The sequence below is a fragment of the Rhinolophus hipposideros genome (genome assembly GCF_964194185.1).
Source record: "Rhinolophus hipposideros genome assembly, chromosome: 3".
In the NCBI taxonomy this organism is placed as follows: Eukaryota; Metazoa; Chordata; class Mammalia; order Chiroptera; family Rhinolophidae; genus Rhinolophus; species Rhinolophus hipposideros.
In genome coordinates, this window is record NC_138049.1 from 108,640,738 (window position 1) to 108,667,910 (window position 27,173).

At 48.8% G+C, this 27,173-nt stretch overlaps 1 protein-coding gene across 1 annotated transcript in view; it reads left to right on the forward strand.

Moving 5' to 3' along the window:
- Nucleotides 1-7,482: 7,482 nt before the first annotated feature.
- Nucleotides 7,483-27,173, forward strand: part of GABBR1 (gamma-aminobutyric acid type B receptor subunit 1) — a 29,675-nt gene continuing 9,984 nt past the window's right edge. Inside the window, exons 1-13 of the mRNA XM_081045301.1 lie at nt 7,483-7,736; nt 8,147-8,231; nt 8,930-9,133; nt 9,874-10,059; nt 11,406-11,426; nt 12,894-13,054; nt 16,278-16,412; nt 16,781-16,951; nt 18,127-18,228; nt 18,679-18,744; nt 19,211-19,402; nt 25,776-26,018; nt 26,634-26,697. Coding sequence (XP_080901427.1) covers nt 8,147-8,231; nt 8,930-9,133; nt 9,874-10,059; nt 11,406-11,426; nt 12,894-13,054; nt 16,278-16,412; nt 16,781-16,951; nt 18,127-18,228; nt 18,679-18,744; nt 19,211-19,402; nt 25,776-26,018; nt 26,634-26,697 — 1,630 coding nt within the window. The 5' untranslated portion in view covers nt 7,483-7,736. The remainder of the gene's footprint in view (nt 7,737-8,146; nt 8,232-8,929; nt 9,134-9,873; nt 10,060-11,405; nt 11,427-12,893; nt 13,055-16,277; nt 16,413-16,780; nt 16,952-18,126; nt 18,229-18,678; nt 18,745-19,210; nt 19,403-25,775; nt 26,019-26,633; nt 26,698-27,173) is intronic.

The window sequence follows — 27,173 nt, forward strand, 5'->3', positions numbered from 1 at the left end:
TCTTGGGTTTAGACCAAGGAAGCTGATATTTGGACAGGCACTTTCTTAAAAAAAGCAGGAAGACCACCTTCCTGGTGACATCTTGTTGTGCTGGTAGCCTGACTTGGTGTGGCCACGTGAATGAGAACTTGTGAGCGCACCAGAAAGTGTCCCTGTGATGCCATTAGAGGTCTCATAGGAGGTGGGAGGTAGACAGAGGTCCTGCCAGGCCTAATGCTGGAGAGAAGCTTCAGTTTGCTAATACTAAAGGCTACTTTTTTTAAAAAGCCGGAATTAATATTTTTATTTAAAAATGTTTAAGAGACTTTAAACAGACCCAAAGGCCCAAAGATGTCTAGGTTTATTAAAATAGCATACTGAGTTCGTATCTGTTGGTTCCTCCATTGGTGAAAACCGTATTTGATCCTGGTTAGTTATACAGCCTGATAATTCTTCTAGTTGGATAATGGTGGTTTCCTCTGACCCCAGCATCTTCCATAAGTGAGCATCCATCCACCAACGATGAAAAATGCAATGCTAGAAACAATCATGAAACATTGGCAGTGAGGGAAGGGCACTGGGTATACCAGCACCATGGACAGCAAAACAACACCACCTCCAAATGAGGCAACTGAGCGTCGATATCGCTAAAAGAAAACATCCTGATAAACACTGGAGCCCCCCGCTCTATGTCAGGGCGTATCTACTCCTAAGAGAAATCTTAACCATGTAGGGATTGCCCCTGTGATTTCATCCACAACAGCAGTGCTGACACGCAGAGGACTCCAGGGACAGACCCATAGGTGCCTGGAGCTGCTTCCCACGGCTGGTCATCAGACTGAGCGGGGGCTATGGAGTCGGACAACAAATTTCCTCACCTTGGCTTATTACATGTGAGACATTGGGCAAGTTATTAAATTCACGAGTTTCAGTTTCCCCATTTACAAAATGGAAATAAAAACATCTGTCAGAGAATGTTATAAGGAGTGAATGAGATAATCTAAGTAAAGCACACTGCCACAAACTGGTTATAGTAAAATAAATGCTATTATTATGACCCTGTAATTCACAAGATGGGAGGACTGCATGTCAATTATGGCCCATGGAAGAAAGCATCCCAGTATCTAGAAGGTCTTTGACAAACACAGAGACCAGCAAGTTACTAGGCTTGGAAAGTGGAGTGATAATTCTGTAGTGCAGTGAAAACTGATGTTTGAGTCACAACATGGTTTTGTCGTCTTTTATTAGCTGCTGACCAGGTCGCAGGCACTGTGCAGCTCTGTAGAAGAGATACGGTGAGCCCCATCCTCAGGATCCCTGCCCTCACGGGGCTTCAGTTCTGGTCAGGAAGACAGATATTAAATAAATGATCTCACAATTATTTTAATGACCACTGAGATACATGCTTTGAAGGATGAATACAATGTGTTATGAGAGTGACCAGCAGGGTGAGGTGGGGAGTCTAGGTTAGTCTGAGGAACTCAGGGAAGGCTTCCCTGAGGAGGTGACACTTAGGCTGCTGATGAGGTGAAGATGGCATGGGTAAGGGAGGCTGAGGAGGACACATCCAGGCAGAGGGAGCCAAGGGTGTGTGCTCCCTGGGTTAAAAGTATTTGAGCAAGTTTAAAGAATACAATCAGGCCAGCATGGCTGGAGCATTGTGAGTGAGAAGAAGGAGGGCCTGAGACCTGGGTTTGAGACCCAGCTCTGCTACTTATTGGCTGTGTAACCTTGGACAGGTCATTTAAACTTCCTGAGCTGCAGTTTTCTCATCTGACAAATGGAGATATTGCGACACAGAAAAAGTTGAGAGCATTAAGAGAGATAATGTCAGTTCTTTGTAAATTATGCACCAATAAAGTGTTTTGTTTCTGTGCTGACCTCAGTGTGGTAAATACTGAAAGCATCTAAAGGCGCTATGAGTTGTTTTGGCTCTTAGAATTTCCGAGTGATGGCTCAGAAAGAGGGAAGGAAGAGTTAAAGCTCAGGAGATGTTTGTTGACGACAGATGACTAAAGTAGAGCCTGCTTCCCATCTGCTCTAGGCTTTCCCTGCTGCTGGATCAGAACAGGAGCCGGGCAGGAGCACCTGGCTTACTCACTGTAAGAGGGGCACGGTTTTCACATGGGCCTGTATGGGGATCCTCACTGGGGTGTTTTACGGTATTTCCATGAGCAGAATTTCTAGTCTGTTGCCTAAGATTTGTTCATCTGGCTTCTAGAACATCCATTTGTAAATACTTCCTCATGTTTACACTCTCAGTTCCATACACCCTTTTCTGTAATTCCAAAATCCACAGTGCTCTGAAAACCAAAAATTTTGTTTCTAACTCATTTGGTGGCAAAACCTGGCCTGACTTGCATTTATTTTGTGGCAAAACAAGATGTGAAACTATTTACAGTCCTTATTTACTCCACCTAATGTTAACAGTCATTCATTTTACTGCAGCAACACAATGGTGCTTATTATGGGTGTTAGACCAGTGTACACATATCAAATAATGGAGTTTTCAGTTTCCTGTAGTTTCTAACAGAAAAGTCTGGGTGATGTGTCTTTTTACTCTAAGTATTATTTGGATAGTGTGCTGGTGTGTTTTGAATTAATGAACATTCATTATAAGTACGTGAATTTCACATAGTGGAAGACAATTCTGTTGCAGTAAAATGAACCAACAAAAACTCTGTCAACCAATTTCATACATGCATTATGTTGCATATACTTTTTGGACTGGTATGAATACTTATGTACAGATATTCATACCTGGTATATACTTAATTATATATTTAAACGTAATACTTATTTTGAAATTTTATAAAATCCAATTCTTTTGTAGTTCCGGGAGTAGAAAAACTCACTAAATTCGTTTGTAAGAACTGAATCTTTTCTAAATCTGTTAATCTGACCTCATATACCCTTTAGCAGAAGGGACAAACAAGTATGCTATTTTCCTTTTTGTTGCTTAGGTTAACTTAGTATTTTGTTACATTGTGTTCATTCATTTATTATAGAAGGGCTCATTTATGGAGAAATTATTTATAGAGGCAACTCACAGTGTCAATTTTGTAATCTGGTTACTGGCCCTGAGCCTCTGTGAGACAGTGTTCCCCACACTTCAGAGAACCTTGTGGGTAGGGAAGGTAAGCATTGGAGATGGCATTTACAATGTGGCTTCTTTATTTCATTGAAGTTTTATGAATTCCAGACTGGGTTCCCCTGTTAATGCCTGTAAAGGCATAACAGAAATAGCTTTGAAATTATCCTGTTTCCTTTTTCTGGCACAAAAAACCAAGGCCAGAAGTGTCAAGAATGTACAACTGAACTAGAATTATGTGTGGAGAGCAACTGAGAGGATTTGTTAAAGAAAGATTTCCCCTCATCTTCCTACCTTCTTTTGGCCCAGTGATTCTGAGTACCTATTTTTATCAAGAGAGGAAGAGAGAGAACACACAAATGAAAGATGGGAAGAAGGGTCAAACAGGAAAGTTTTAGTGATATTAAAGTATGACACGAAGGGTTCAAACCTTCATTAAAAAGCCAGAGTGAAGACCAGCATGTAAATAATTCAATGTTTGAATTTTAAACCTTTGTTCCATACATTTTCTTAAACAGCGAGAGCTGTGTAGGACAGAAAAGCCTCCCTAAAGACAAGTCTTTCTCCCTAATGTAAGAGTACATGCATATCCTCCCTTCATACACTTACTACTGCTGCTTCAGATGGGCAAAGGGGACCAAAATGCAGTTTGACCGTTGATAAAGAATGCATTGGAGGTGTGAGTTGGGTGAGAGGAGCACCTTGAAACTAAGTCTCTGAATGCAGTAGAATGAATTTGGAAATAGACTAATAGACTCGAGTTCAAATATTGGCTCTGTCAACTTTATAGCGGGGTAACCCTTGATTTGCTTCTTACTTTCTCTAAGTCACAGTTTACTCAGCTCCAAAATAAAAACATTGATAATTCCTTTGCATGGCTGTGTGAGAATTAAATTAGATATGCCAAACACATAGGATCTAGCAGGTTATTGATAAATTTAGCTACGTCGGTTAATATGTTTTCAAGGCCCTGTGGGGTGTTAAGTTCTGGTTGTACGATACAATCTCAGGGTTTGGTAGAAGACTAAGCAGAAGACAGAAAAGAAAGCGGAAGGGAAATAAAATTAACAAGAAAACTGGTAATTCTCAGGTAACCTGAGTAGGAACTCCTTGTCTCTATGAAAAACAATCAAAAACTGCAAAAGGAGGTGGTGTCACCAAAGGCACAAAGGATACAGGAGTGAGGGAAGAAGCAGGGGATCAAGTTCAGGGTGTTTCCCAGAGGAGAGGAGTTTTGTTTGTTAGCTAAGAAGGAAGTGGATTGACTGTGGAGAGGGTGGGTTTAGGATTCTCCAGCAGTGGTGGCAGAGGGACCTCAGTATGTGTCCTGAGGAATGGATGGGTCAGGAACCTAGCAAGTAACATTAAAGGATGGAAAGGTGAAAGGAGGAAGTTGTAGCTATTGGTGGAAAAACGTGAGTGGTCTGTATAGTAAATGTGATTGAAGCTTCTGTCCACACCTTCAAATGCCTTTGCCCAAATGAATAATAGTTGTTGGCTATACTGTTCCAACGTGCTTAGGAAGGTTAAAAACAAACAAACAAACAAACAAAAACCCAAAACTTTAAAAAAATGCTTGTAAAGGTAGCATGTATAAAACATTTGGACAGAAATTGAGCAAATATGACCAAAAAAAAAAGCTGCCCAATAATTTACTGCCCCGAGACAATCCTGCTAACAATTTGATGTATTTTCTTCCAGCTTTTTAACATACATATGCCACAGTTATACAAATTTTGTGTCCATTTCCCCCCCTCAAATTCTCATTTTTTCCAATGTTAATGTCATTGGAAGATACTCTTTTAAACATATTCATAACTATTCCTTTGAATGGATGGATACATTCCAATTTACTGAATCAGTATCTGTGATTTGGACATTAAGCTTGCTTCCTTTTCTGATTAAACATCAGCAATGTGGTAATGAATATCACCAAGATAATTTTCAATTTCATAGAATCATAGACTCCTCTTTTCCAGGGTAGATTCCTTCCTTCCTAGCCCCTCATTTCAGACAGGACTTCAGGGAAGCCAGAGACAAGTTGCCAGAATAAAAGACTAGATAAGGACCTTGAGAGCTTGTTCGTAGACTCCCTAAAGAGCACCTACCCAGTTACTCCCCAATAGAAAGGCCCTGCTGGTCTTGGGACGGTGTCCTCTGGGCACTCAGCCATGCCAGGACCATACAGGAGCACAAGAGGGAGGGTGTCCCACTGGCCAGACAGCTGACCTAGCCTGTAGACAGGGCAAGAGTCAGGAAACTCTTCTTTCCAAAGTAGTCTGGGAAACTCCTCATCCATGTGACATTTTCCTGGTGTCAATAACTTTGTTTTGGTTGACATAAAACCCCACATATTTTGGTTGTGCCCTGCTGAGAGGACAAGCCACTCAGAGGAGTGGTGGCTGTCATTTTGACTTGTTAGAAATCCTGCACCACTCTCTACGCCTTCTCTTCTGCCCATTTTTTCTCAGTGGTTCTCAACAAGTCCCTAGGGAACATTTTCTTTTTCTTTTTCCTTTTTTCAAGTTTGGCAGTTTTTTGTTTTTAATTTAATTTTTAAATTGGGGGAATATTGGGGAACAGTGTGTTTCTCCAGGGCTCATCAGCTCCAACTCGTTGTCCTTCAATCTAGTTGTGGAGGGCGCAGCTCAGCTCCAAGTCCAGTCGCCGTTTTCAATCTTTAGTTGTAGGGGGCGCAGCCCACCTTCCGGTGTGGGAATTGAACTGGCAACCTTGCTGTTGAGAGCTCGCACTGTAACCAACTGAGCCATCTTGTCCGTGCCCTCTCCCCTCGAACATTTTCAAAATGTGTGGGCTTTCTTTTTGTAATTACAATAATGGAAGAGAGCACAATTGGCATGTGTGGGTAGGGCAGGGGTACGAGATACTCTTTACAGCATAACCTGCACAATGAACAGCTGTCCCTCGTCCAGATTCCCAGATGTCCCCTAGGACATTCATGTAGGTGAAACCTGTCTTTAATTATCTGAGTCTAGAATTTATTACAGTTTTAAAAAACGGTTTTAATATACAATGACCTTTCCAGGAATGCAATTACAGTTCCGTGTACGTTTAGGGAAGGTCAACTTTGCTGTGAGTTGTTCATTAAATCACTTCCTTGATGGCACCACGGTGGAGGTGGCTGAGACACAGCTCAGCTCCTGTGTTAGTCTGCCTTTGCAGCAGTTACATCCGCTGATTCTATTGCTTGTGCGAGCTCCTGTCCACTTCATCAAGGCTCCTAGTGCAGTATGCCTCCACACTAGCATGTTAAAATATGGTTTGTGCTATTTTAGTACCGATTACTTTTTGTTTCATTTCCATTTATGTTGCAGACAGGGAAGCATGTTGGGTTTTTTAAAAAAGTATTATGACTGTAGGTAGTTTATATTATCTACGAATTTCCAATCAGCATAGTAAAGGAGTCATTACACAGTATTTGTCATGAAGAAGGTTGAAGATTGAGAAGCTCAGTTCTAATTAGTCAGTCTCACAGTGTTTAACTTTCCCAGGATGAGGTAGAAATAAGTTTATTTTTTTCCCCCAGAAGGAGCCTGGTCTCCTGTCTCCTAAACTCACTCCCCTAAACAACAACAACCACACACACACACACACACACACCTTGCACACAAGACAATAGCAGGAGCCTCTAGAACTGTCAAAAGGCCTGTCCTTCCCCCACTCTGTCTATCGAGCTTCGTGTTCTCCCTTGGTCAAGAGGTACTGATCGCCAGGCCATGTTGGCGTAGAGAAGACAATGCTGGCTCCTGCCCACTTGGAGGCTCTTCTGTCTTTGCCCTTTCCCCCCCCCCCTCCTCCTCCTATCTCAGTTTCTCTCCTAGATGCTCAATCCTCTCTTTAAGCGTTCCCTCCCCGGAGCAGGTGAGTAGCAACGAGACCAGACCCACGGAACCGCTCTGGTTTCACCGCTCTCTCGTGTCGCGTTTAGGTGGCTCCGGGCCCTCAGCCGCTCTCCTGCCCGCCCCTCCGCCGTCTGACCCTGGCCTCTCCTTTCGCTCCCGCCCTTCTCTTCCTGGCCTTTGCCCTCTGCCTCTCTCTTCACACCCAGATCCAGAGCTGCCTTCTCTTTGTGCCACGTCTTCCTACACCTGCATCCCAGATTCCCTGTCCCAGCGCCAGCTTCTCTGCCTTTGGCTCGGCTTCGCTCTCCCGCACGCCTGCTCCCAGCAGTCTCGCCCGCGGGGCCCCGCGGAGCGCGCGGGTGCACCGGCGTCTGCTTCTCCGGAGCTCTAGGACTAGCCGCCCCCCGCCCCCCGGCGTTGTGGGAGGTCCAGGGCGGGGCCGGGATCCGGGGCGGCTCCCGGGGCTCGGGTTGTGGGAGGGGCCCTCTCCTGGTCCCCGCTCTTCCCCCCGCCCTGATTTCTCCGCACCCTCCTCTTCCCTCCGCCCGGAGCTTTCCCGGGTCCCCGGCGCCGCCTCCTTCGCTCCCGGCTCCCCGCTCCCGCGGCCGCAGCTGCCCTGGGGAAGGAGAGACGGGGGTGGGGTCGAGGGAAGCGAGAGGAGGCAGAGACCCTGGCTGGGCAGGAGCCCGGATTCGAGGGGAGGAGGGGAAAGGTGGAGGAGAAAGGAGTGGGGAGCGGGAGGAGCGGGCGGGCCTGGGGCCTTGAGGCCGGAGAGAGCCGGGGAGCTGGGCCGGCGCGCCGAGGTAAGAGCCAGGGCCCCGGGGAGGCGGTGCTGGAGAGGGGCGCGCGGGCGGGGGCCGAGCCTAGACCCCGAGGGCTCGGGGGGAGGAGGAACGGCGGGGAAGGATTCCAGAGCGTGGGTAAGCCGGGCTCCGGTGAGCCGCGGGGGCCGAGGCGGAGGAGGCGGTGAGAGGTGGAGTCCCGGGAGGGTGGGGGGGCCGAGGGAGGCAGGAGGAGGGTGGGGACAGGCTTTCCCTCCTCCTCTGCCCCCACCCCGCGCCGGGCTCCGCCCCCGCCTCCTTCTCGGGCGCTCTCGTCCTCAGGCGGAGCCGGGTCGGAGCCTAGGAGGCGACGGGAAGGAGGCCGGGTCGCCTCCCGGGCCAGTCAGTGCTGGCAAGGCTCGGCCCGGTCCTCACGGCCGCCTCTCACTCAGATGCTGCTGTTGCTGCTGCTGGCGCCGCTGTTCCTCCGCCCTCCGGGCGCAGGCGGGGCGCAGACCCCCAACGCCACTAAAGAAGGTGCACCCTGCTCCGGCGCCCTCGGGCGCCCTTCCACCCCGCTCCCGCTTTCCTGGTCCTCATTACTATCCCGTCAGCTCTACAGAGCATCCTGGCCTGGCAACCCAGTCTGCTCGGTCCCACTTTACTACTCCTGACTCCCTTTCTATCGCCCCACATTATTACCCGGCACCCCTTTTTCTCAGCCCCACATTAATACACTAGGCCACCTTTCTGTGACCCGGCGTCATTTCTTCAATTCCACCCCTTTCCTGGCCCTACATTACTACACCAGTTCTGCCCTTTTCTTGGTTCTACGTTTCTGCCCAGATGGCCTTACACGACTTCCGTCTCATCCCATCCAAATTCAACTCAAATATCCTCCTTTAGCCTTTTTACCCAGCTCACTCGCATCACATTCCTTAATCACTGCACGATTCCTTAATTACTTTTATCCTTACTTCCAGCCAGAACCCTTCCCTCCCGACTTGGGGCGCTCTCATTAGTCTTAACCCTGGCTCATTACTTTCTGTCCTGTAGCGGAGTTCTGCACCCATCCCCACTCCCATCCTCTAGCGTCCCATTCCATCCCCTCAGTTCCCCACCAGCCCATTGACCACGCCCTAGGCTGTCCTCCCTCCCCACCCCCAACCCGCTGACTCTGCCTTTTCCTTTTTTCCCACCATTCCACTCTTTACTCCTTCCTGACTTACCCCCAGGTTGCCAGATCATACACCCGCCCTGGGAAGGGGGCATCAGGTACAGGGGCCTGACTCGGGACCAGGTGAAGGCTATCAACTTCCTGCCGGTGGACTATGAGATTGAGTACGTGTGCCGGGGGGAGCGCGAGGTGGTGGGTCCCAAGGTCCGCAAGTGCCTGGCAAATGGCTCCTGGACAGATATGGACACACCCAGCCGCTGTGGTGAGTAGCCTCCCCAAGCCCTTCCCTTCTTCAAGACCATTCCTCTTCCTGCCTCAAACTTGGCATTATTGTTTGCAAGTCAGCATTTTAAGTCCAGTGTAACTAAATTCACAAATACATTTATTGAATGACTGCTATGTAAGAGGGACTTTGCTGTGCACGGTTGGAGGCAGTAAAGTTATCAGCCTGCACATTTCATTTCATCCTTCATTAGGCCACTGACCATTGATAATATAACTGGATTTGTTCACCTTGTCAGTTATTCTCTTTGAGGATTATTAGTGGCAAGATATGCAAAAGCATTGTAAAATGATTATATCACATTTCCCAATACCTCTGTCTCCAATTCAAAGATCATATACCCAAGAAACAGAACCCAGTTAACATTAAGACAGGCCAGCTAGAATAAGAAAGGCAAGCCTGATTGTGCATCTAAAGTCACATACATCCACACATCTCAAAGCCAGAGAACCACCCACTGAGGAGATGGCATTTTATGTGCATATAGCTCCATCTCGGGTTCCTACATGGCAGTGCTTCCCCCCCCCCCCCCCCCACTGTGGGGATGTATGGAAGTTTCCAAGGCTAAGGGAGGACTGGAAGCTAGAGAGGCCAAACCTTTTTACTCCAATTTCCTGCACTGTAGTATGCTTGAGGGCACAACCCCCCAAACTGAGCCTCTGCTTTCTAAGAGGAAGGAGTCTTCTCCAACCCACCTCTCTTTTCTTATCTTTCCCCAGTCCGAATCTGCTCCAAGTCTTATTTGATCCTGGAAAATGGGAAGGTGTTCCTGACGGGTGGGGACCTCCCAGCTCTGGACGGAGCCCGGGTGGATTTCCGGTGTGACCCTGACTTCCATCTGGTGGGCGGCTCCAGGAGCGTCTGTAGTCAGGGGCAGTGGAGTACCCCCAAGCCCCACTGCCAGGGTGAGGGGAACAGCTGCCTGCATGCAGCTGATGAGAGAATGGGAGTTGGCTGAGAATGGATGGTGGGAAATGTTGGGTGCTATAGAAAATGGGGGGCTTTGGGAGGCAGAAGTAAAAGCCCAGCTCTTTCCTCCATCCAACTGCCTCAGACTTCCTCCTGCAGTCCCCAGTTTCCACTTCTGTTGAGTTGGGGCTTCCTTCCTTTACCTTTCTCTTTTTATATCTTCTCCCTGCTCCCAATTCTTGGGTCTCACATTGTCTCTTTTCCTTTATGACTCTCACTTCCTAAGGTTTAAATACTCCAGTTTTACCTAGCCTCAGTCCTTTTCTTTAAACATAGAACTTTCTATGCATAACCCTCTTCTAGAATTAATCCCTCTCCATTCATTATAACTGAAGTATTGTATAGACTCAGCAATCAGTCATGTCATAGTTAGAAAAGTTGATAAGATTAGAAAGAATATCTGGGGTGGAAAATTATCAGGATAAAAATTAAAAAGGCTTAAAACTGGGTGCAGTGCTGTCAAAGCACTAAAGACAACCCAGGAATGGGGGGCACTCGTTGCCCATACCTTCCAGACAACCTCCATCAATCACTCCATCACTCCCCAAGGGAACCAGGCTTGTGTCCACCACCAGTTCAGCCACCTAGTTATGCAAATTTCCCCCTTTCCTGGGAATCTAGATTTTCCCTCTGCTGCCTTCTCTCCTGGGATGCAGGCATACGTTTCGCTTCTTACCTTTGTAGACTCTTTCAAGATCCTTGGACCTGGCTTTTCTCACTTAATTATTCTGCTTGTAGCTTATCATTACATTCTTGAAATTGGGAGTCCCATCCAGGGGTCGATTAACTATGAAGCTGATGAAATTTAAGCTTCAGGATTCCTCATTTACACAGGGCCTCTTCCTGTGCTCTAATGTAGAGGGCTCTAATAAGGTGGTCACATGGTCATAGGTTTTCGTAAAAATTGCATAAGTAAGATATTTTAACAGCAATAGGTTAAAACCAGTTGTATTAGTAATTTGTAATTGTTTTCTCTTAAAGAGAACCCCCCTCCCCAAATTTATAATATCTGGGCTCCACAAAACCAGGATCCACCCATGTCTTAGCTGTAGGCACTCCTGTCTCAAATTCTGTTGTCCTATGAAAAAATAAAAGAAAACCAACAAGTCCTGACCCATAGCCCCACCTTCCTCTTATCCCCAGGCACCCTCCCCTCAGAAACGCAGCTTCTGCTCTCCCTAGCCTTCGGCATGAACAGGTGTGGGAGGGTGCTGGGGATGAGGCCGGGGAAGCTGGGCGCCAGTGGTAACTCTTCTCTGATCCCCGTCTTTCCTGCTGCCAGTGAATCGAACGCCACACTCAGGTGAGATGAGAAACCCTTATCGCGTGCAATGCAATATCAGACCCGTCACTCTTCACCCTCCATACCCAGGGATTCTGCCCCTAGGGTATGGGGTCGGGGTCCTTCTCCCACTTTCCCCACCCTCCCCGGTTGGCAGCCGGCCCCTTCTTTCCCTACCTGTTTCCTGCCTCCAGTCCCGGTTTCCTGCGAGGCCGCTGTCCCTCCCATCTCCCTGCGTGGCCGCACTTCCCGCGGCTCCGCCTTCTCCCAGACTCTGCTTCTGCCAAATGGCAGAGCCCCAGCAGGGGGCGGCAGTGCTGGGGGACCCCCGAGCTTCCTCCGCGTCTTTCCGACCCTCTCCGGAACATTTGCCTGCCTGCCCCCTCCCTGAGATTTCCCCTGACGATTCCATCAGCCCATCCCACCCTTTTCACTCCTGGCCCAGCCTTACCTCTCTCCTTCAGCTGCCCCTCGTATCCTTTCCTTCCCCAGATCCTTTCCCTTCTCTGTATCTCAGTTCCTTCTCCCGTCACCCTTTCTCAGGCTTCGGTCTACTCAGCCCCTTGTTCCCTACCTCTACGCCCATTACTCCCCTTTGCACCCCCCCTTCCTCACCCAACTGTCTCTTTCCAAAGCCGTTCCCATCGCCCTTTCCTTCACAACCCTCAGTCTTTAACCCCATCTGTTCACACCCTCATTCTGGCGCTCAGGCGCCAGCCTCTTTGCTCTCGCGTTCCCACTCGCGTCCTTCTCCGTCCTGCGCTCCTCAGCGCTTCAGCCTCCTGCGGCTCCCTCTGCCCACCCCGCCCTCCGGCACGCCCCTGCCCCTCTTCTCCTCCCCCTAGTGTCCCCTTAGGCGGGACCCCTGCCTTTCTTGCACATTCCTTTCTCCCTGGGGGTCGGCCCTCCCTCTACCCCTCCCCTTCCCTCTGGCAGTCGTTCCCGTAGCGGCGTTCCCACAGCGGTGCTCGCCTCCATCCCCGCCCCCTTTCTCCTCAATTCCTGCCCCCTCCCCCCCTACCCGCACGCCGCCCGTGACGTCAGAGCCCCCTCCCAGCCCTACATCTCCCTCCTCCCCTCGGTCGCTCGGTCAGTCGGCGAGGAGAGTCCGCGGTGGCTGGCTGCGGCTTTGGCAGCGGCGGTGGCGGTGGTGGGAGCTGGAGCCGTGGGGGCCGTAGGAAGCCAACCTTACCTGCTTCCCCGAGGCCTTAGTCCCCTCCGCCCCGCAAAACCAGGGATGGAGGCGCCTTCTCGACACCCCCTCAGCACCCCTCCCCAGGACAAGTGTCCCCCCTGAGCTCCCTTCCCCAAGCAGCTACCTCCCATCCCCTCCCCCCGCCATGAATCCAGGGGCCCCCTCTCCCCGGGTGGGGTGGCCATTGCCACTGCTGGTGGTGATGGCGGCGGGGGTGGCGCCGGTGGCGTGGGCCTCCCACTCCCCCCATCTCCCGCGACCTCACCCGCGGATACCCCCGCACCCCTCCTCAGAACGGCGCGCAGTGTACATCGGGGCGCTATTTCCCATGAGCGGGGGCTGGCCAGGGGGCCAGGCCTGCCAGCCCGCGGTGGAGATGGCGCTGGAGGACGTGAATAGCCGCAGGGACATCCTGCCGGACTATGAGCTCAAGCTCATTCACCACGACAGCAAGGTAGCCCCCCGCCATGGGAACGGGTGGGAGGTGGGGGCTTGGGGAGCAGGGGCCAGCTAAACGCCATCTCAGCCTGAGTCACTTCTGGGAGTCTGAAGCAGACCCCTCCCATGTGTGATTAGCAGGAGAAGGGCTGGGAGTGCAGGAGCTTGGGGAGAGTCGCTGCTGGAGGTTCAAGATGAGGGGCTAAGGGGTCAAGATGCTTAATCACGTTGCGAGGCAGACCCTTCTGCTCCCAGAGACCCATGGGCCTGGGGTTGGGGAAGCGGGAGATGGATTTGGGGTACAAATTGATGGTGACCCTCGGGGAGTAAACTAACCCTGGCTTGGGTTGGGGGATAGAGGGAATGTCAAAGGTGGGGAGCTGGATCGGGGGTTTATTTTTACCATGGTAAAAATCTTGTAAATCTTGGCATCCAGTTGGAGCTGGAAGGAATAGGCACAAATGAGGAACATTTTGAGGGACTTGAGCACTCTATTTATCACAACAAGCAGCAGGGTAGTTGTATCCCTACCTGCCTGTTTCTCACCCCTCCCTCCCCAGCCCTGGGGAGGCTTCCTGGGCTGTGGGACTGTGTGTTGTGGTTGAGGAAGGCTAATGGTCAGGAGATGGACAGAGACACTGGGAAAGTGAACTGGGTTAGAGGCCCACATGGGAGCCACTCCAACAGCATGGGGGTGGAGAGGAACCAGGATACAGGGAGCAGAAAGAACTGGAAGGAAGTGGAATGGTGATGTGGGAGGGGGCAAGGAGGGGTAGGGGCAGTCAGTGAGAGCCTGGGGCATCCTGTGGAACTTGGATCTGGAGTTTATTTTGACAGCATGTGGCCTCTGAGATGTGAGAAGGGAAATGGAATGTAAGGTTATGGGGGGGGGAAGGGGGGAATAAGAAAATTTGGGTCTAGGAGTAGTAGGGGATGGCCCTTAAGATTCCTTTCCCTCCCCTATCCCCTATATGAATAATTGGGAGTATGGGGCATGATGAGGCACAGTGAAGGCAGGAAATTTATCTTTGATATGTGGCCCAGTGACTTAAGGGATTGGGGGTGACGATTTGGTGATTCACACCTGGGGTGGACTGAGGATTTATAGTCATTCTTTGGAGCAGTAATCTACACCTAGAAATAGGTGTGTGAGGGAGGAGGAGGCAGAAGTGGGGTTGAAGGGAGGGTGCTTGAGGAGAAGAGAGCACAAGGATGGCTGAGAGCTTGGAGAGGGAACTTCAAATCGCTCCTGACACTTTCACAGTGATTCTGAAACTTCAGTGTACATGAGATTCACCAGAGGAGTTTGCTAAAAGTACAGCTCTAACTCCTTGGTTAGGGATGAGTCCCAAGCATCCATGTTTTTACCAATAAAAACTCTGCTCTGGTGGGTGCCTGTGTAGCTAACCCCAGGATATAAATGGGAAGAGGAACGGGGTACAGGAAAGACTTGGGTATTAGAGGATGAGAAATAGAGGGTCGATCTGATGGAAGGGTCAAGCTTAGGAGAGCAAGAGATAATTGGCTGTGGTGGGTAGGGGTGTGGGGAGAGACGAAGGGATGGGTGCAGTTTTTATGACAGGACCACAGGGAGCTAGGGGAGCCCTGTGTGTGAGCTCAGGCTCATCCATCATGACAGGTTAGTCCCTGGAGGTGTTGGGAGCAGATGGGGACCTGAGAGAAGGGAGATGGAGGAGCTGGAAAGTCAGACAAACTGGAATGTGTTGTTTGCTGCCTGCAAATCTGGATCCTTGTAAGAGCAGAGGAGAGGGAAGAGAACAGGAAGTGCACTGGGGAGGGGTGAGAATCATGTGGAGGGAATCTGTAGTGAGGCACTGGGTGTGGAAGGGGGAAAGGGATGTGAGGACAGGTATGGAAGGGATGAGCACACAAAAGGAGACACTGGGTAGCATCATTTCTTTTTGTATGTCTCTCCCATGTTCTTATATGTCTTCATTCCTATCAATCTTTTCTTTAGACAGGAAAGGGAGGGGCACTGAGGGGCCTTGGGAGAAGCTGGGGGCAGGATCTGGACTAACAAGTGCTGGGACAGTGCAGGAAGGTAGGACCTGAGAATGGTAATGATACCTAAAGATGCCCAAGTGGAGCACATGAAGAACCTTCAAAAAATAGCCATTGAGCAGACACTGAGCACTGCCCTTAGCAGTACGGGGGATGGGGGGGGGGTGGGAGTGGGCACGGAGTTCTGGGGGAGTGTTGGTTCTTCAGACTGATAGCCTCCCCAGAGTCCCTCTTCTCCATCTTCCCACAGTGTCCCAAATGTCAGGCCTCTGTGGGAAGTGAGCAGGCTCTTGGGGGCCTTCTTTATTTCCTTGGAACTTGCACCCCCCATTTCACCCTCCCCAGTCCCCTGTGCCTCCTGTCTGTATCCCCTCTGCCCAGGCTCCCCACTGGCTTCCATTTCTTCTTCACTTCCTTTAGGGCTCCAGCAGTTTCTGAAATGTCATATTTCAGCAGGAGGGGAACAGGCAGTGGCAGGCTCTTCCTCTCCTCCTTCCCCTCCTCCCATCATTCCTTTCCTCTCTAGCTTTCTGCATTGTTTACTTTCCCCATCTCCATGCCTCTCCTTCAGTCACTCATAAAAGTGTCCAGTTTCTTGAGAGTCATTCTATTTATTCCCCCCATTTGCTTCCTCACCCTTGTTTCTTGCCCCCCTTTTATCCCTGAGCGTCTCTTTTTCTAATGTACCTGTTAAATGTCAGGGCCCAGCAGGAGGGGATGGATGCTGAGCTGGACCCCTGGTGGACTTGTTCCTGTTCTCTCTTGTTTATCACTAGCCTTGAAAAGAGAAGAGGGAGAAAAAAATGGAAGGTGGGAAGGGCGTTTTGCAGAGGTGAGGGAGGAATTTTCATAATATGGCTCTGAGGAGAGTTTATTCACATTCCTACAGACTTCCACTCACAGGTGTTTGGAGCATAGGAACCCAGGGTAAGGGGCAGGAGTGATAGAGGGGAGGTGGCATATGCATCAGTGTTGATGGAGGGGTGTGTGGGGGGTATGGGTAAAGCAGCAAGTGAAAGAGAGAAGTTTAAGAGTGAAGGGAAACCAGGAAGAGGTTTCTGGAAGGAGAACATGGTGACAACGACAAAAGGGATTCAGCAGAGGGATGGATAGTTGGGAGAAGTAACTAGGTTTTTGGGGAAAATGAAAGTAGAAGTTGCAGGGAGGAGTGCTGGGAGAGCCTGTCCTCACCCCTGGCCCCACCCCCACCCCCTTAGTGTGACCCTGGCCAGGCCACCAAGTACCTGTACGAGCTGCTCTACAATGACCCTATCAAGATCATCCTCATGCCTGGCTGCAGCTCCGTGTCCACGCTTGTTGCTGAGGCAGCGAGGATGTGGAACCTCATTGTGGTGAGTGGGCTTGGGGACAGAGGTGGCCCGTTTCCTTTGGGCTGTACTAAAGAGAGGGTATATTTAAGAGGACTGCGTCCGAGACCGAGTCCTTTGTAGACCTGTACTAATCGACCTCCTGGCAGCAGTGGTCTGACAGTGCTGCAGCCGACCTTGTCACCATCACAAGGAGTGACATGAGATCAGTGACAGCATCCTGATTGTGAGGGGTGTGCGGGCCTTTGGGAAACCCTTCACCGAGGGCTGAGTAGGGACTCTTGGAGAGAGTGGGGAGAGAAGCGCAGAGTTGGGGAAGGGTTGGAGGAGCTCAGCAGCTCTTCATGGAGTCCATGGATAACGCCCCCTGTGGTACTGTCCCTGCCCCTTAGCTTTCCTATGGTTCCAGCTCACCAGCCCTGTCAAACCGGCAGCGCTTTCCGACGTTCTTCCGCACTCATCCATCGGCCACACTCCACAATCCAACCCGTGTGAAACTCTTTGAAAAGTGGGGCTGGAAGAAGATTGCCACCATCCAGCAGACCACCGAGGTCTTCACTTCGGTGAGGAGGGATGGGATAGAGGGGGCATGACCTTCAACTCGAGTGCACAGGGAAGTGATGGGAAGTCATGTCGGGGTCGGGGGTGGGGGAAGACTGATTATCAACAGAGAGCACATTCCCAGTGGGTTAAGTACCAGTATGTGTTCTTCTGTAGCCAGAGGAGTGAACAGTTTCAATTTCCAAGATCCTTTCCAGCTTTTTGTTTTTAGGACTCCCCCCTCCCACCTTTGATGCTTTGTTCCCCAGACAGATAGACCTAAAATGACCCAGTTCTGTTAAAATATGTTCACTCCAGAGTTGGGACACGATGGGGGAGAGAATATGCCAAAGGAACCCAAGGGAAGTAGCAGATTCCAGAGGCACTTAAGGTGGGGGTGTAGGTGGGTGTGTGTGTGAATGGGAACGGAGGGAATGGAGCTATAGAAATGGGTGGAGGCACAGAGGCGAGGGGAGAGAGAGAGAAAAATGGAGATGGAGACAGAGATAGAGACAGAAACAGGCAGAGATAGAGGTAGAGAGAAGGAAAGAGAGAGGGAGAGGAAGAGAAGAGGCAGGGGCAGGTAGATAAGTATATGTACAAAGGCCAGCTAGTTGACTTAAAGAGATGTGGCAAACAGGGAGAGGTGGAAGGGGGAAAGGGGAATTGTGCAGGTAGAGGAAACATACCCCTCTATCCACAGAAGACAGTTGGCTTCCCCTCTTTTATTCTATTCTTTGGATCTTCAATCCACTCTTACATTCAGTGGCCCTTTAATCCTCCCCCCACGTTCTCTCAGTGATTCAGGACATTCTTCTCTGGTCCTTTTGTCTGTCTGCCCATTTGCCTTTGGAGGTTGACATCGTCCTTTCTCTGCCAGACTCTACCTTGTCTTTTCTGGGTTCCTCTGTTTCCTTTCCCCATTTTTGCTATCAGTGGTTAAAAGGGGGTGAATGGGGTGACCCCTCTGGACACAGATTCTCAGGAGGGGCTCACCAGGCCTCTTCTTACTTGGAAGCCACATGCTAAGACTTCAGATGCTTGCCTTTGGACACTCCCCACCCCAAGGATGGAAGGTGTTGAAGAAACCTTCAGAACTACTGTTCCTTTGTTGAGTATGCAATCCCCAGCTAACATCTCTGCTCTTTACCGGACTGTGCACCCCATGTTTTTTTTCTATTTTTCATTCCCACTCAAGACTCTCGACGATTTAGAGGAACGAGTGAAGGAGGCTGGAATCGAGATTACTTTCCGCCAGAGTTTCTTCTCAGATCCAGCTGTGCCCGTCAAAAACCTTAAGGTGGGATGGCTGCGGTGGTGGGCTCAGCCCATAGAGGGACTGGCTCAGGGGAGCAGTGGTGGGTCAGAGAGGAGAGTCCAGCAGGGGAATGTTGGTTTCTTTTTGGTTTTGTTTTTTTGGTTTTAAATTGAGAAATAATTGACATAGAACATTGTGTGAGCGTAAGGTGTACAAACTGTTGATTGATACACGTCTATATAGCAATATGATTGCTGCCCTGGCGTTAGCTCACACCTCTGTCACAGTCACTGAAGCTTGATTCCATGAGACAGCACCATCTCCTGGGGGAAGTTCACCTCCGTCTTCCAGGTGACATTTGAGCACTACCTGTCGAACAGAGTTGGGCACTGAGCTCTCCAGGACAGGAATGCAAAGCTGTGAAGGCGCTGGGCTGAGCCCTTGTGGTTCCAAACGTCTCTCAGGAGCTCTGTTTCTCTCTCCATTCTGTAGCGCCAGGATGCCCGGATCATCGTGGGACTTTTCTATGAGACTGAAGCCCGAAAAGTCTTTTGTGAGGTGGATTTGGAATCTGAAGAGGGAGGGAGACTGGGCAGGCTCTTTGCCTTGGGGTCTCATGGGATCTCCTTTCCACATTTCTGCTCAGGCTGATAGCGATAGGCTGATAGGTGATGATTAGCACGATGTCCCTGTCTGTTGGCTCTGACCCCATCTCTTGGCTTCTCACACACATGGCACTTTCTCCAGATCTCATTTTCCTATTGCTTTGTGTTTCTGGAGGAGCCTGTGAATCCCATCTTTACTTACTGGCTGGAAAAGGCCACTCAAAAATAGACTGGGTAGGAACTTAGAAGGAGTATTGGAGCCTTTTCTATCACCCTCACCCCCACAAGACTTGTAGATTTCTCTTTCCAGTTCTCTGCTCTTCTCTGATTCCCAAGAGGCTGAATAGTGTCAAGTGAGAACACATAACAAACAAAACAAAAAACGAAACAAAGACCTAGCCCTCCCCCTCTGCTTTCAGGTGTACAAGGAGCGGCTCTTTGGGAAGAAGTACGTCTGGTTCCTTATTGGGTGGTATGCTGACAATTGGTTCAAGATCTATGACCCGTCCATCAACTGCACAGTGGATGAGATGACCGAGGCGGTGGAGGGTCACATCACCACTGAGATTGTCATGCTGAACCCTGCCAACACCCGCAGCATTTCCAACATGGTGAGAGTGTAGGGACTTGGAGGCTGGCACTTGGGCAGGTGGGCAGGACTGAGGGAGTCTCCAAGGGGAGGGGAGCAGGTGTGGGGTTTGGAGGAGGGGGGCATAGGGGCCTCTGCCCACGCTAAACTTGTTTGCATGATGTTTCCTGTGGATTCCACCTCTGCTCTGACTTCCTTGGGCAGGAAAGAGTGAGGAAATGGGAGTGGTTTGTTCAGTAGTCCCCTGATGAGTGGAAGGGCTGTTACCATGGAAACGAGGAGCTGTTGGCAAGAAGTTAAAGAAGGAAGAGGCGTTAATGATAATATAGATGCTGTATACGTGAGCACACCTTTACAGGAGCTCTGTTCCTGCACAGAAATACATTTTATTTTCTTGGTGACTTCAGAGCTCTTTAGAATTGCTTAATATTCACCCCTGGTCAATATTTACTTAGCTTCACTTCTGATGCTTTTTTAATGATCTCCTTTTAGAATTGTAGATCCGTAAAGGGGACTTTTGAAATTAGTTAGCCCTAGATAGGTGATAAGGGACAGACCTGGAGCTAGAAGACATGTTCTGTGATTTGGGAAGGCTGAGAGGCAGGCCTGCAAGTGGGGACACAGTGAGTAAGGTGTGAGGGGGAAGAGCCCCCTTTCTTGCTCAGTACTGCATCTTAAGGAACTTGAGAATGTTGGGGTGAGCTGGATGGGGCTACCTCTGCATCTGCTCATTATACTGAGAGTGGCCCGGGTCTGGAATACCTGCTTTGAAAACATGCTCGTGCTGAGTTAGTGGTTATAAACCCTCTGAATAGCTCATTCAAACAAAGTTGTAGTAATAATTACTTTTTGTGTAATAATCCAGGAGCTTGGATACATAATTTCAGTGATTTTCACAGTAATGCGCTGACGGATTTCTCATTTCCATTTATAGGCCAGGAAATTGAGACTCAGAGAGGGTAAGTGACTTGTCCCAGGTCATATAACTACTGAGTGGTCAAGCTGGAATTGAGTCCTACTTAATCTAACTCCAAATCACTCTGCCCCATCACATCACCTTCCATGGGAACCACAAAACCTGACTAAGAAGTTTGTACTTGTATTGGCTAACACTGTTTAGCTGATGGCTGATGGCAATTGTTGAGCAAGAGATAAAGAAGATTCAGGGAGTTTGTTCTGGCAGTGGATTGTGATAGAAGGGTCAGTTGCCACGTGGACTCTGACCATGGCCACTGTCCTGGGACATTCTAAAGGGCTCTGTGTTTAAGGTATCTTGGTTGAAAAATACAGTGGAAAAATTCTGGAACGTCACTTCCCTGTAGAGCACCTGACAGGTGAATCATCCTTGAGAACCTGGAAAGTGGAGGAGCTGGTGACTGAAGTCAAAAAAGACTGTTGGTGCCTTGATCTCAGGACCTTCCAGTTGTGGCTTCTGCTTGCTAGCAGCGAGCAAGGAGGAGCCCCTGACAGGAAGCAGGGAGTTAATGAGGGGTATAAAGGGACATCTGGGCTTGGAGCAGAACAATTGGAGGTCTCTTTCTGGCTTTTGGTCTCTAAAGAAAGATGGTGCCTGCCTTTGAGGCCATACGGCTCTTAGTGACACCAGGCCTGCTTAGTAGCCTAAAAACCAGAGGGAGAAGCGAAGCTTTTCCAGAGAATAGAAGCAGCCTTCACAACCAACTAGGGAAGAGATTATAGATTAATTAAACAGGACCAGGAGAAGTAGGTCCAAAGCCAGGGTTGGTCCTCGGGGTCCAGAGCCATGGCGATTTAGGAAAAAGCAGAGTTGCCTTTACTCTGTAAGGATGGCTTTACGTCTAGATCAGTTCTAAAACTTTAGCTTCTCAGAACCACCTGAAGGTTAGTTAACAGGTCAATGGACTCTTTCCTAAGGAGTTCTGATTCAGTGGGTCTGGGGTAGGCCTGGGAATTCACATTTCTAACAAGTTCCCTGAGGATGTTTGTGCTACTGGCTTGGGGACCACATTGTGAGGACTATTGGTGAGAGCCGTGGTTTTCAACCAAGAGGTTGCAATACCTAGGGACAATTTTGGTTGTCACAGCTGCTGGGTAAGCCAGGAATGCTTCTAAACATTCTACAATGTACTGGACAGTCCCCCACAACACAGAATTATCCCTCTCCAAATGTCAGTGTGTGGAGATTGAGGAACCCTGCTTTAGAGAAAGAGTCTTTAGGAGCCAAATGTGGGGAGTGGGTTAGTGGTTCTGGAGAATATTACAGCTCTGGGCTAGACGGGCAGGTGGGAGGTGGGACAAGATTGTGAGTACGTGCTGCTTGGGACAGAGGTCCCAGCAGATCTGCGTACAATAAAGTATTAAAACCTGCCTCAGGATACACATTTTACATCACTGTGAAGCGTTCATTCTTACATGTGGAAATAGACAGGGCTGTTAAAAAATTAGCATCATAAATTTGCACTTGGTGACTTCACTAATTTCTGTGGGTTATGGAATTTTGGTTGTTGTTGTTTTCCTTAAGTGCCTACTAATATTTCCATTTGAAAATTTACAACCATATCTTTGCTGACCCAAGGGAGAAAGATGTTTTTGGTAACTGTAGTTATGGGGTGGGGTGGGGTTAGCGGTACCACCAGTGGACAAGCGTGTTATTGGTAGTGACCTGGAGCCCACAGAGCGCATGAGGACCTCGGCAGGGGCTGGCACCATCTGGGTGGTTTTCTGATGTAGAATTTACTTTGAACTGCACATTAGATGGATTTGGAGGCTGAAGGACTCCTTAGGAAGCCTCAGCCCAACAGGTGCTCTTAGAGAGGCATGCAGCTTCCAGGGCAGTGCAGGGTCCTTGGGGTGAGTAGGGACTTGGTGCCAGGCTGCCTCGGTGTGAATCCTAGCTCTTCCATGCACTAGCAGTATAACTTCAGGCAAGCTAAACTTTTCTGTGCCTCTGTTTCTTTATCTCTAAAACGAGAGGCCATTTACCTCAATGGATTAATTAAGGATTAAATAAATTGATATATGTACCTTAGAAAAGTGCATGGTACATTGTACGGACAACATAAATGTTAGCTATTATTATTGCTATTATTATTATGACTATTTTTTATCATTCTGTGTATGGAGGTATGATATTAATGAACCATTTTAACAAAAGAATTAAGAGAACTTGGTGATTTGAAAGAGTCTAAGGGTCTAAAGTGATTCTAAGGATTCAATCTCATGTACTGGGATGTATTGAGGGATGAGGAAAAATCAAGCTTAGTTTTAGATATTTTTAATTTGAGATCATATAGTTGCAAATGCTTTAGAGACCATCGGAGATATAGGACTTGAAATACTGAGCTAGATTATAGATCTGAGAATCAGTGACAAAGATGATGTTGAGAGACAGGGAAATTTATAAAGAGAAAATGTAACTTACTTTATACTAGCATTTTACATGTGTTATTTCATCTTTATAATAACTCTTCAAGGTAGTATTCCCATTTTAAAGCTGAATAACCAGCCACTGAGGGTTAATAATGTGTTTGAGATTACATAGCAGGTAAGTGATTAGTTAGAAATAGAATCCATCCATCAATCTACTTACCCATCCAATGGACATTTTTTAAAAAAGATTTATTTATTTTTTAAAACTTTCTTTTTTATTAAAGATTTTATTGGGGAAGGGGAACAGGACTTTATTGGGGAACATGTGTACTTCCAGGCCTTTTTTCAAAGTCAAGTTGTTGTCCTTTCAGTCTTAGTTGTGGAGGGCGCAGCTCAGCTCCAGGTCCAGTGGCCATTTCTAGTTGTAGGGGGCACAGCCACCATCCCTTGTGGGAGTCGAGGAATCCAACTGGCAACCTTGTGGTTGAGAGCCCGCCTCCAACCAACTGAGCCATCCGGGAGGCAGCTCAGCTCAAGGTGCCGTGTTCAATCTCAGTTGCAGGGGGCGGAGCCCACCATCCCTTGCGGGACTCGAGGAATTGAACCGGCAGCCTAGTGGTTGAGAGCCCACTGGCCCATGTGGAAATCGAACTGGCAGCCTTTGGAGTTAGGAGCATGGAGCTCTAACCGCCTGAGCCACCGGACCGGCCCTAAAACTTTTTAATTCATTTTAAGTGTGTTTTTCCAGGACCCATCAGCTCCAAGTCAAGTAGTTGTTTCAATCTAGTTGTGGAGGGCACAGCTCACAGTGGCCCATGTGGGGATTGAACTGGCAACCTTGTTAAGAGGTTGGAGTGCCGTGCTCCTAATGCCGAAGGCCGCCGGTTCGATTCCCACATGGGCCAGTAAGCTGTGCCCTCTACAGCTAAGACTGTGAACAATAGCTCTCCCTGGAGCTGGGTTGTTGTGTGCTGCTGCAGGCTGCCTGGGCTATCGTATGCTGCCATGAGTGGCCGGCAGCCAGCTGCTGTGTGCTGCCATGGGCTGCTGTGTGCCACCATGGTGAGTGGCCAGCAGCTGGAGCTGCCATGAGCTGCTGTGAGCAGCCGACCGATGACTGGTGACCAACTGCCTCAGTCGGGGGGAGCGCAAGGCTCATAATACCAGCATGGGCCCTAGCTGTGTCCTACACAACTACACTGAGAAATAACGGCTTGAACTGGAGTGTGTGTTGGGGGTTGGGAGGCAGAAGAAGAGGGGGAGAATAAGAATAAAGCTAGGATTTTTAAGACATCCTTTTAAAAAAAAAAGCTAGCCAACTGAGCTCACCGGCCTTTCCTATTTATTTTTTTAAAGCTGCTTAAGTTCAAAGCAAAATTGAGAGGAATGGGCACAGATTTTCCGTATGCCCCTTGCCCCTGCACAAGCATAAGTTTTCCCATTATTAAAAGTCTCAGCAGAGTGGTTACAGTGGATGAACCCACATTGACATATCGCTATCACCCAAAGTTCATAGTTTGCATGAAGTCTCACTCCTGGAATTATATGTTCTATGGGTTTTATTTTCACTGCCCTAATCCAAGGGACGTCCATTATGGGCTGGGCACAGTTCTAGATGCTGAGAATGAGAGCAATGGAACCCGGTCCTGTCCTCAAGGAGAGCAGAGCTCAGGCCTGTCTGTCTTCAAAGCCCAGGCTATTTTCACGGTACCACACTGCCTGTCCCTTTGCATTTTCCTCTCCCTTGTGTCTTCAGAAAGGTGAATAAAAAGAAAAGAGGGCAGGGCATGAGGAATGAAGATTTTTTTTTTTAAAGATTTTATTGGGGAAGGGGAACAGGACTTTATTGGGGAACAGTGTGTACTTCCAGGACTTGTTTCCAAGTCAAGATGTTGTCCTTTCAATCTTAGTTGTGGAGGGCGCAGCTCAGCTCCAGGTCCAGTTGCGGTTGCAGTTGTTAGTTGCAGGGGGCGCAGCCCACCATCCTTTGAGGGAGTCGAATCGGCAACCTTGCGATTGAGAGCCCACTATCCAACCAACTGATCCATTTGGCACTGGCCCATGTGGGAATCGAACCGGCAACCTTCGGCGTTAGGAGCACGGAGCTCCAACTGCCTGAGCCACTGGCCGGCCCCCAGAAGATCTGTATTTATCCTTCATCTGTTCATTCCTTTATTAGGGTGTGTGTATGTAAATACCTTCCACATCTAGACAGTTGTGTAGTGCCCCCGTGTATCACGTGTGCCTTGCCAAGATGTAATTTTCTCCATTAAATGAGAGACATTTCCAAAAACTTAAAGCAATTTGCCTACGGTGATTTAGCTAAGCAAGTTTACTGCCAGCTATAGAAGTTCAGGTCTCTTGACTCATTTCATGACAGTGTTAAAAGAGCTATCATTTTATTTAGCTTTCTTGGAAAAAAGAAGATTGGGGATTGGGAGGGGTGTGAATAGGGATTGAATAATAGACTTTAAAATTGAGGACTATTTCTGTAGCACTCAGTCTTCTGAAAACCATCTAAGAGACAGTGAACTGAAAGCACATAAGGATGGTAACAATTTAGCTGACTAAAGAAAAAAATCTTCCTGCTTGATGAGCAGAGTGAGGAAGGCTGTAGTGTCACCTTTTCTAGGATCTTTCAGAATTAGAGGAGCTGTTTGGTCCTGGGTCATCTCTATTGGGAAGGATTGAAGGATGAAAGAACAACATTGCAGCTCTTCCTTGGAATACCCATGTCTCTTGTTTTCTCTATTTCTTCTTTCTGTCCTTTGCAAAAGTGCCTATTCATTTAATTTCTCTGTAGTTCTGAGCTAGCATCTGTACATGCTAAGCCACCAGACCCAGCTAATCCCTGCTTTAGTCGTTTCTGATCTGAGATAGACACGTGCTATAGTATAGTTAAAGGTTTTTAATGCGCACATGCTTAATCTGACAGCACGAACATAAACAATCTATTCAAGTTGAAGTGTTGCAGCCGGAATCAGATGCCATGCCCACCCCATTACTTCCCACACTCTAGTGCTTTCCTTCTGTCCTTCCCTCCCCAGACGTCCCAGGAGTTTGTGGAAAAACTGACCAAACGACTAAAAAGACACCCTGAGGAGACAGGAGGCTTCCAGGAGGCACCGCTGGCCTATGATGCCATCTGGGCCTTGGCATTGGCCTTGAACAAGACATCCGGAGGGGGTGGTCGTTCCGGTGTGCGCCTGGAAGACTTCAACTACAACAACCAGACCATTACTGACCAAATCTACCGGGCAATGAACTCCTCGTCCTTCGAGGGTGTCTCCGTGAGTGCTGGCAACCTTCACACTCCCCTGTCCTCCAATCAAGAGAGAGAGACTCTCCTTCTCCTGGAAACATGCATTCTCTGTTTCTCTCAGTTACCTCCCTGCAATAATTGGTCTTAGACCAAGAAAGTAGGGACCCCTAAACCAGAAAAACCCACAAGCTACTAGAAGGGAAAAATGGTCTATTCCACTCCTTTCAACCCCTCCCCTCATTTCAGGTTAGATATTTATGAGTCAGATAAGAATCATATGATTTTGAAAGAGGGAGCAGTCTGAAAGATCATCTCATTCCCTTTAAAATGGAGAAATTAGCACACAGAGGGATTTGGTGACTTGTTCAGGTCACATCGCCAGAAGCCAGGTCTCCTTGTTTTCGATCTGGAGGATTTTTCCCATTCAAATCTCATGGGTAAAGTTTTTTCTCAAAAGGATACTGTTTCTAAAATCTAGGGTATAGGCATCTAGGGTATGTCCTACATGCAGGCAAATGCCATAAATAGAATTCATTCAGAAGCTCAATCAAGATAAAAAACGCGGATTCAAAGAGTCCCCAATGTTCTCTTTCACTCTTGCTCTTCTCCCCTTTGCCTGCCTCCGCATATTCCCCTCCCTCAGGGCCACGTGGTGTTTGATGCCAGCGGCTCGCGGATGGCGTGGACACTGATCGAGCAGCTGCAGGGTGAGCAGGAACATGGGACGGGGAGGCAGTGCGGCTGGGCAGGGCGGGGCTGAGACTGGGAGAACACCAGCAGATGCCACAAGATGGCCTCGCTGCCTCCCCACCGCCTGCCCGTTCCTTTTAACCGTCCATCAAACTTCTAAATAACAATAAGGGGAAAAGCTCCCGTGTGAGTGGAGTTCTTTGAGTTATAGTGGTTGTGTTCTTGAAAAGTGGCATGCGTTTTGAAAACAGCTACTCTCTTTCCCCAGTGGCTTCCATTTTAATTTCAGAAATTTCCTTTCAGTGGCTTGGGTTGAGGGGTTAATAACCTGTCACTTGCATACCCATGGATTCCAGGAAAGCTGAATCCAGGAAACCTGCTGTTTTTAAAAAAATTTTTTTATTGGGGAATGTTGGGGAACTGTGGTTTTCCAGGGCCCATCAGCTCCAAGTCAAGTTATTGTCCTTCAATCTAGTTGTGGAGGTGCACAGCT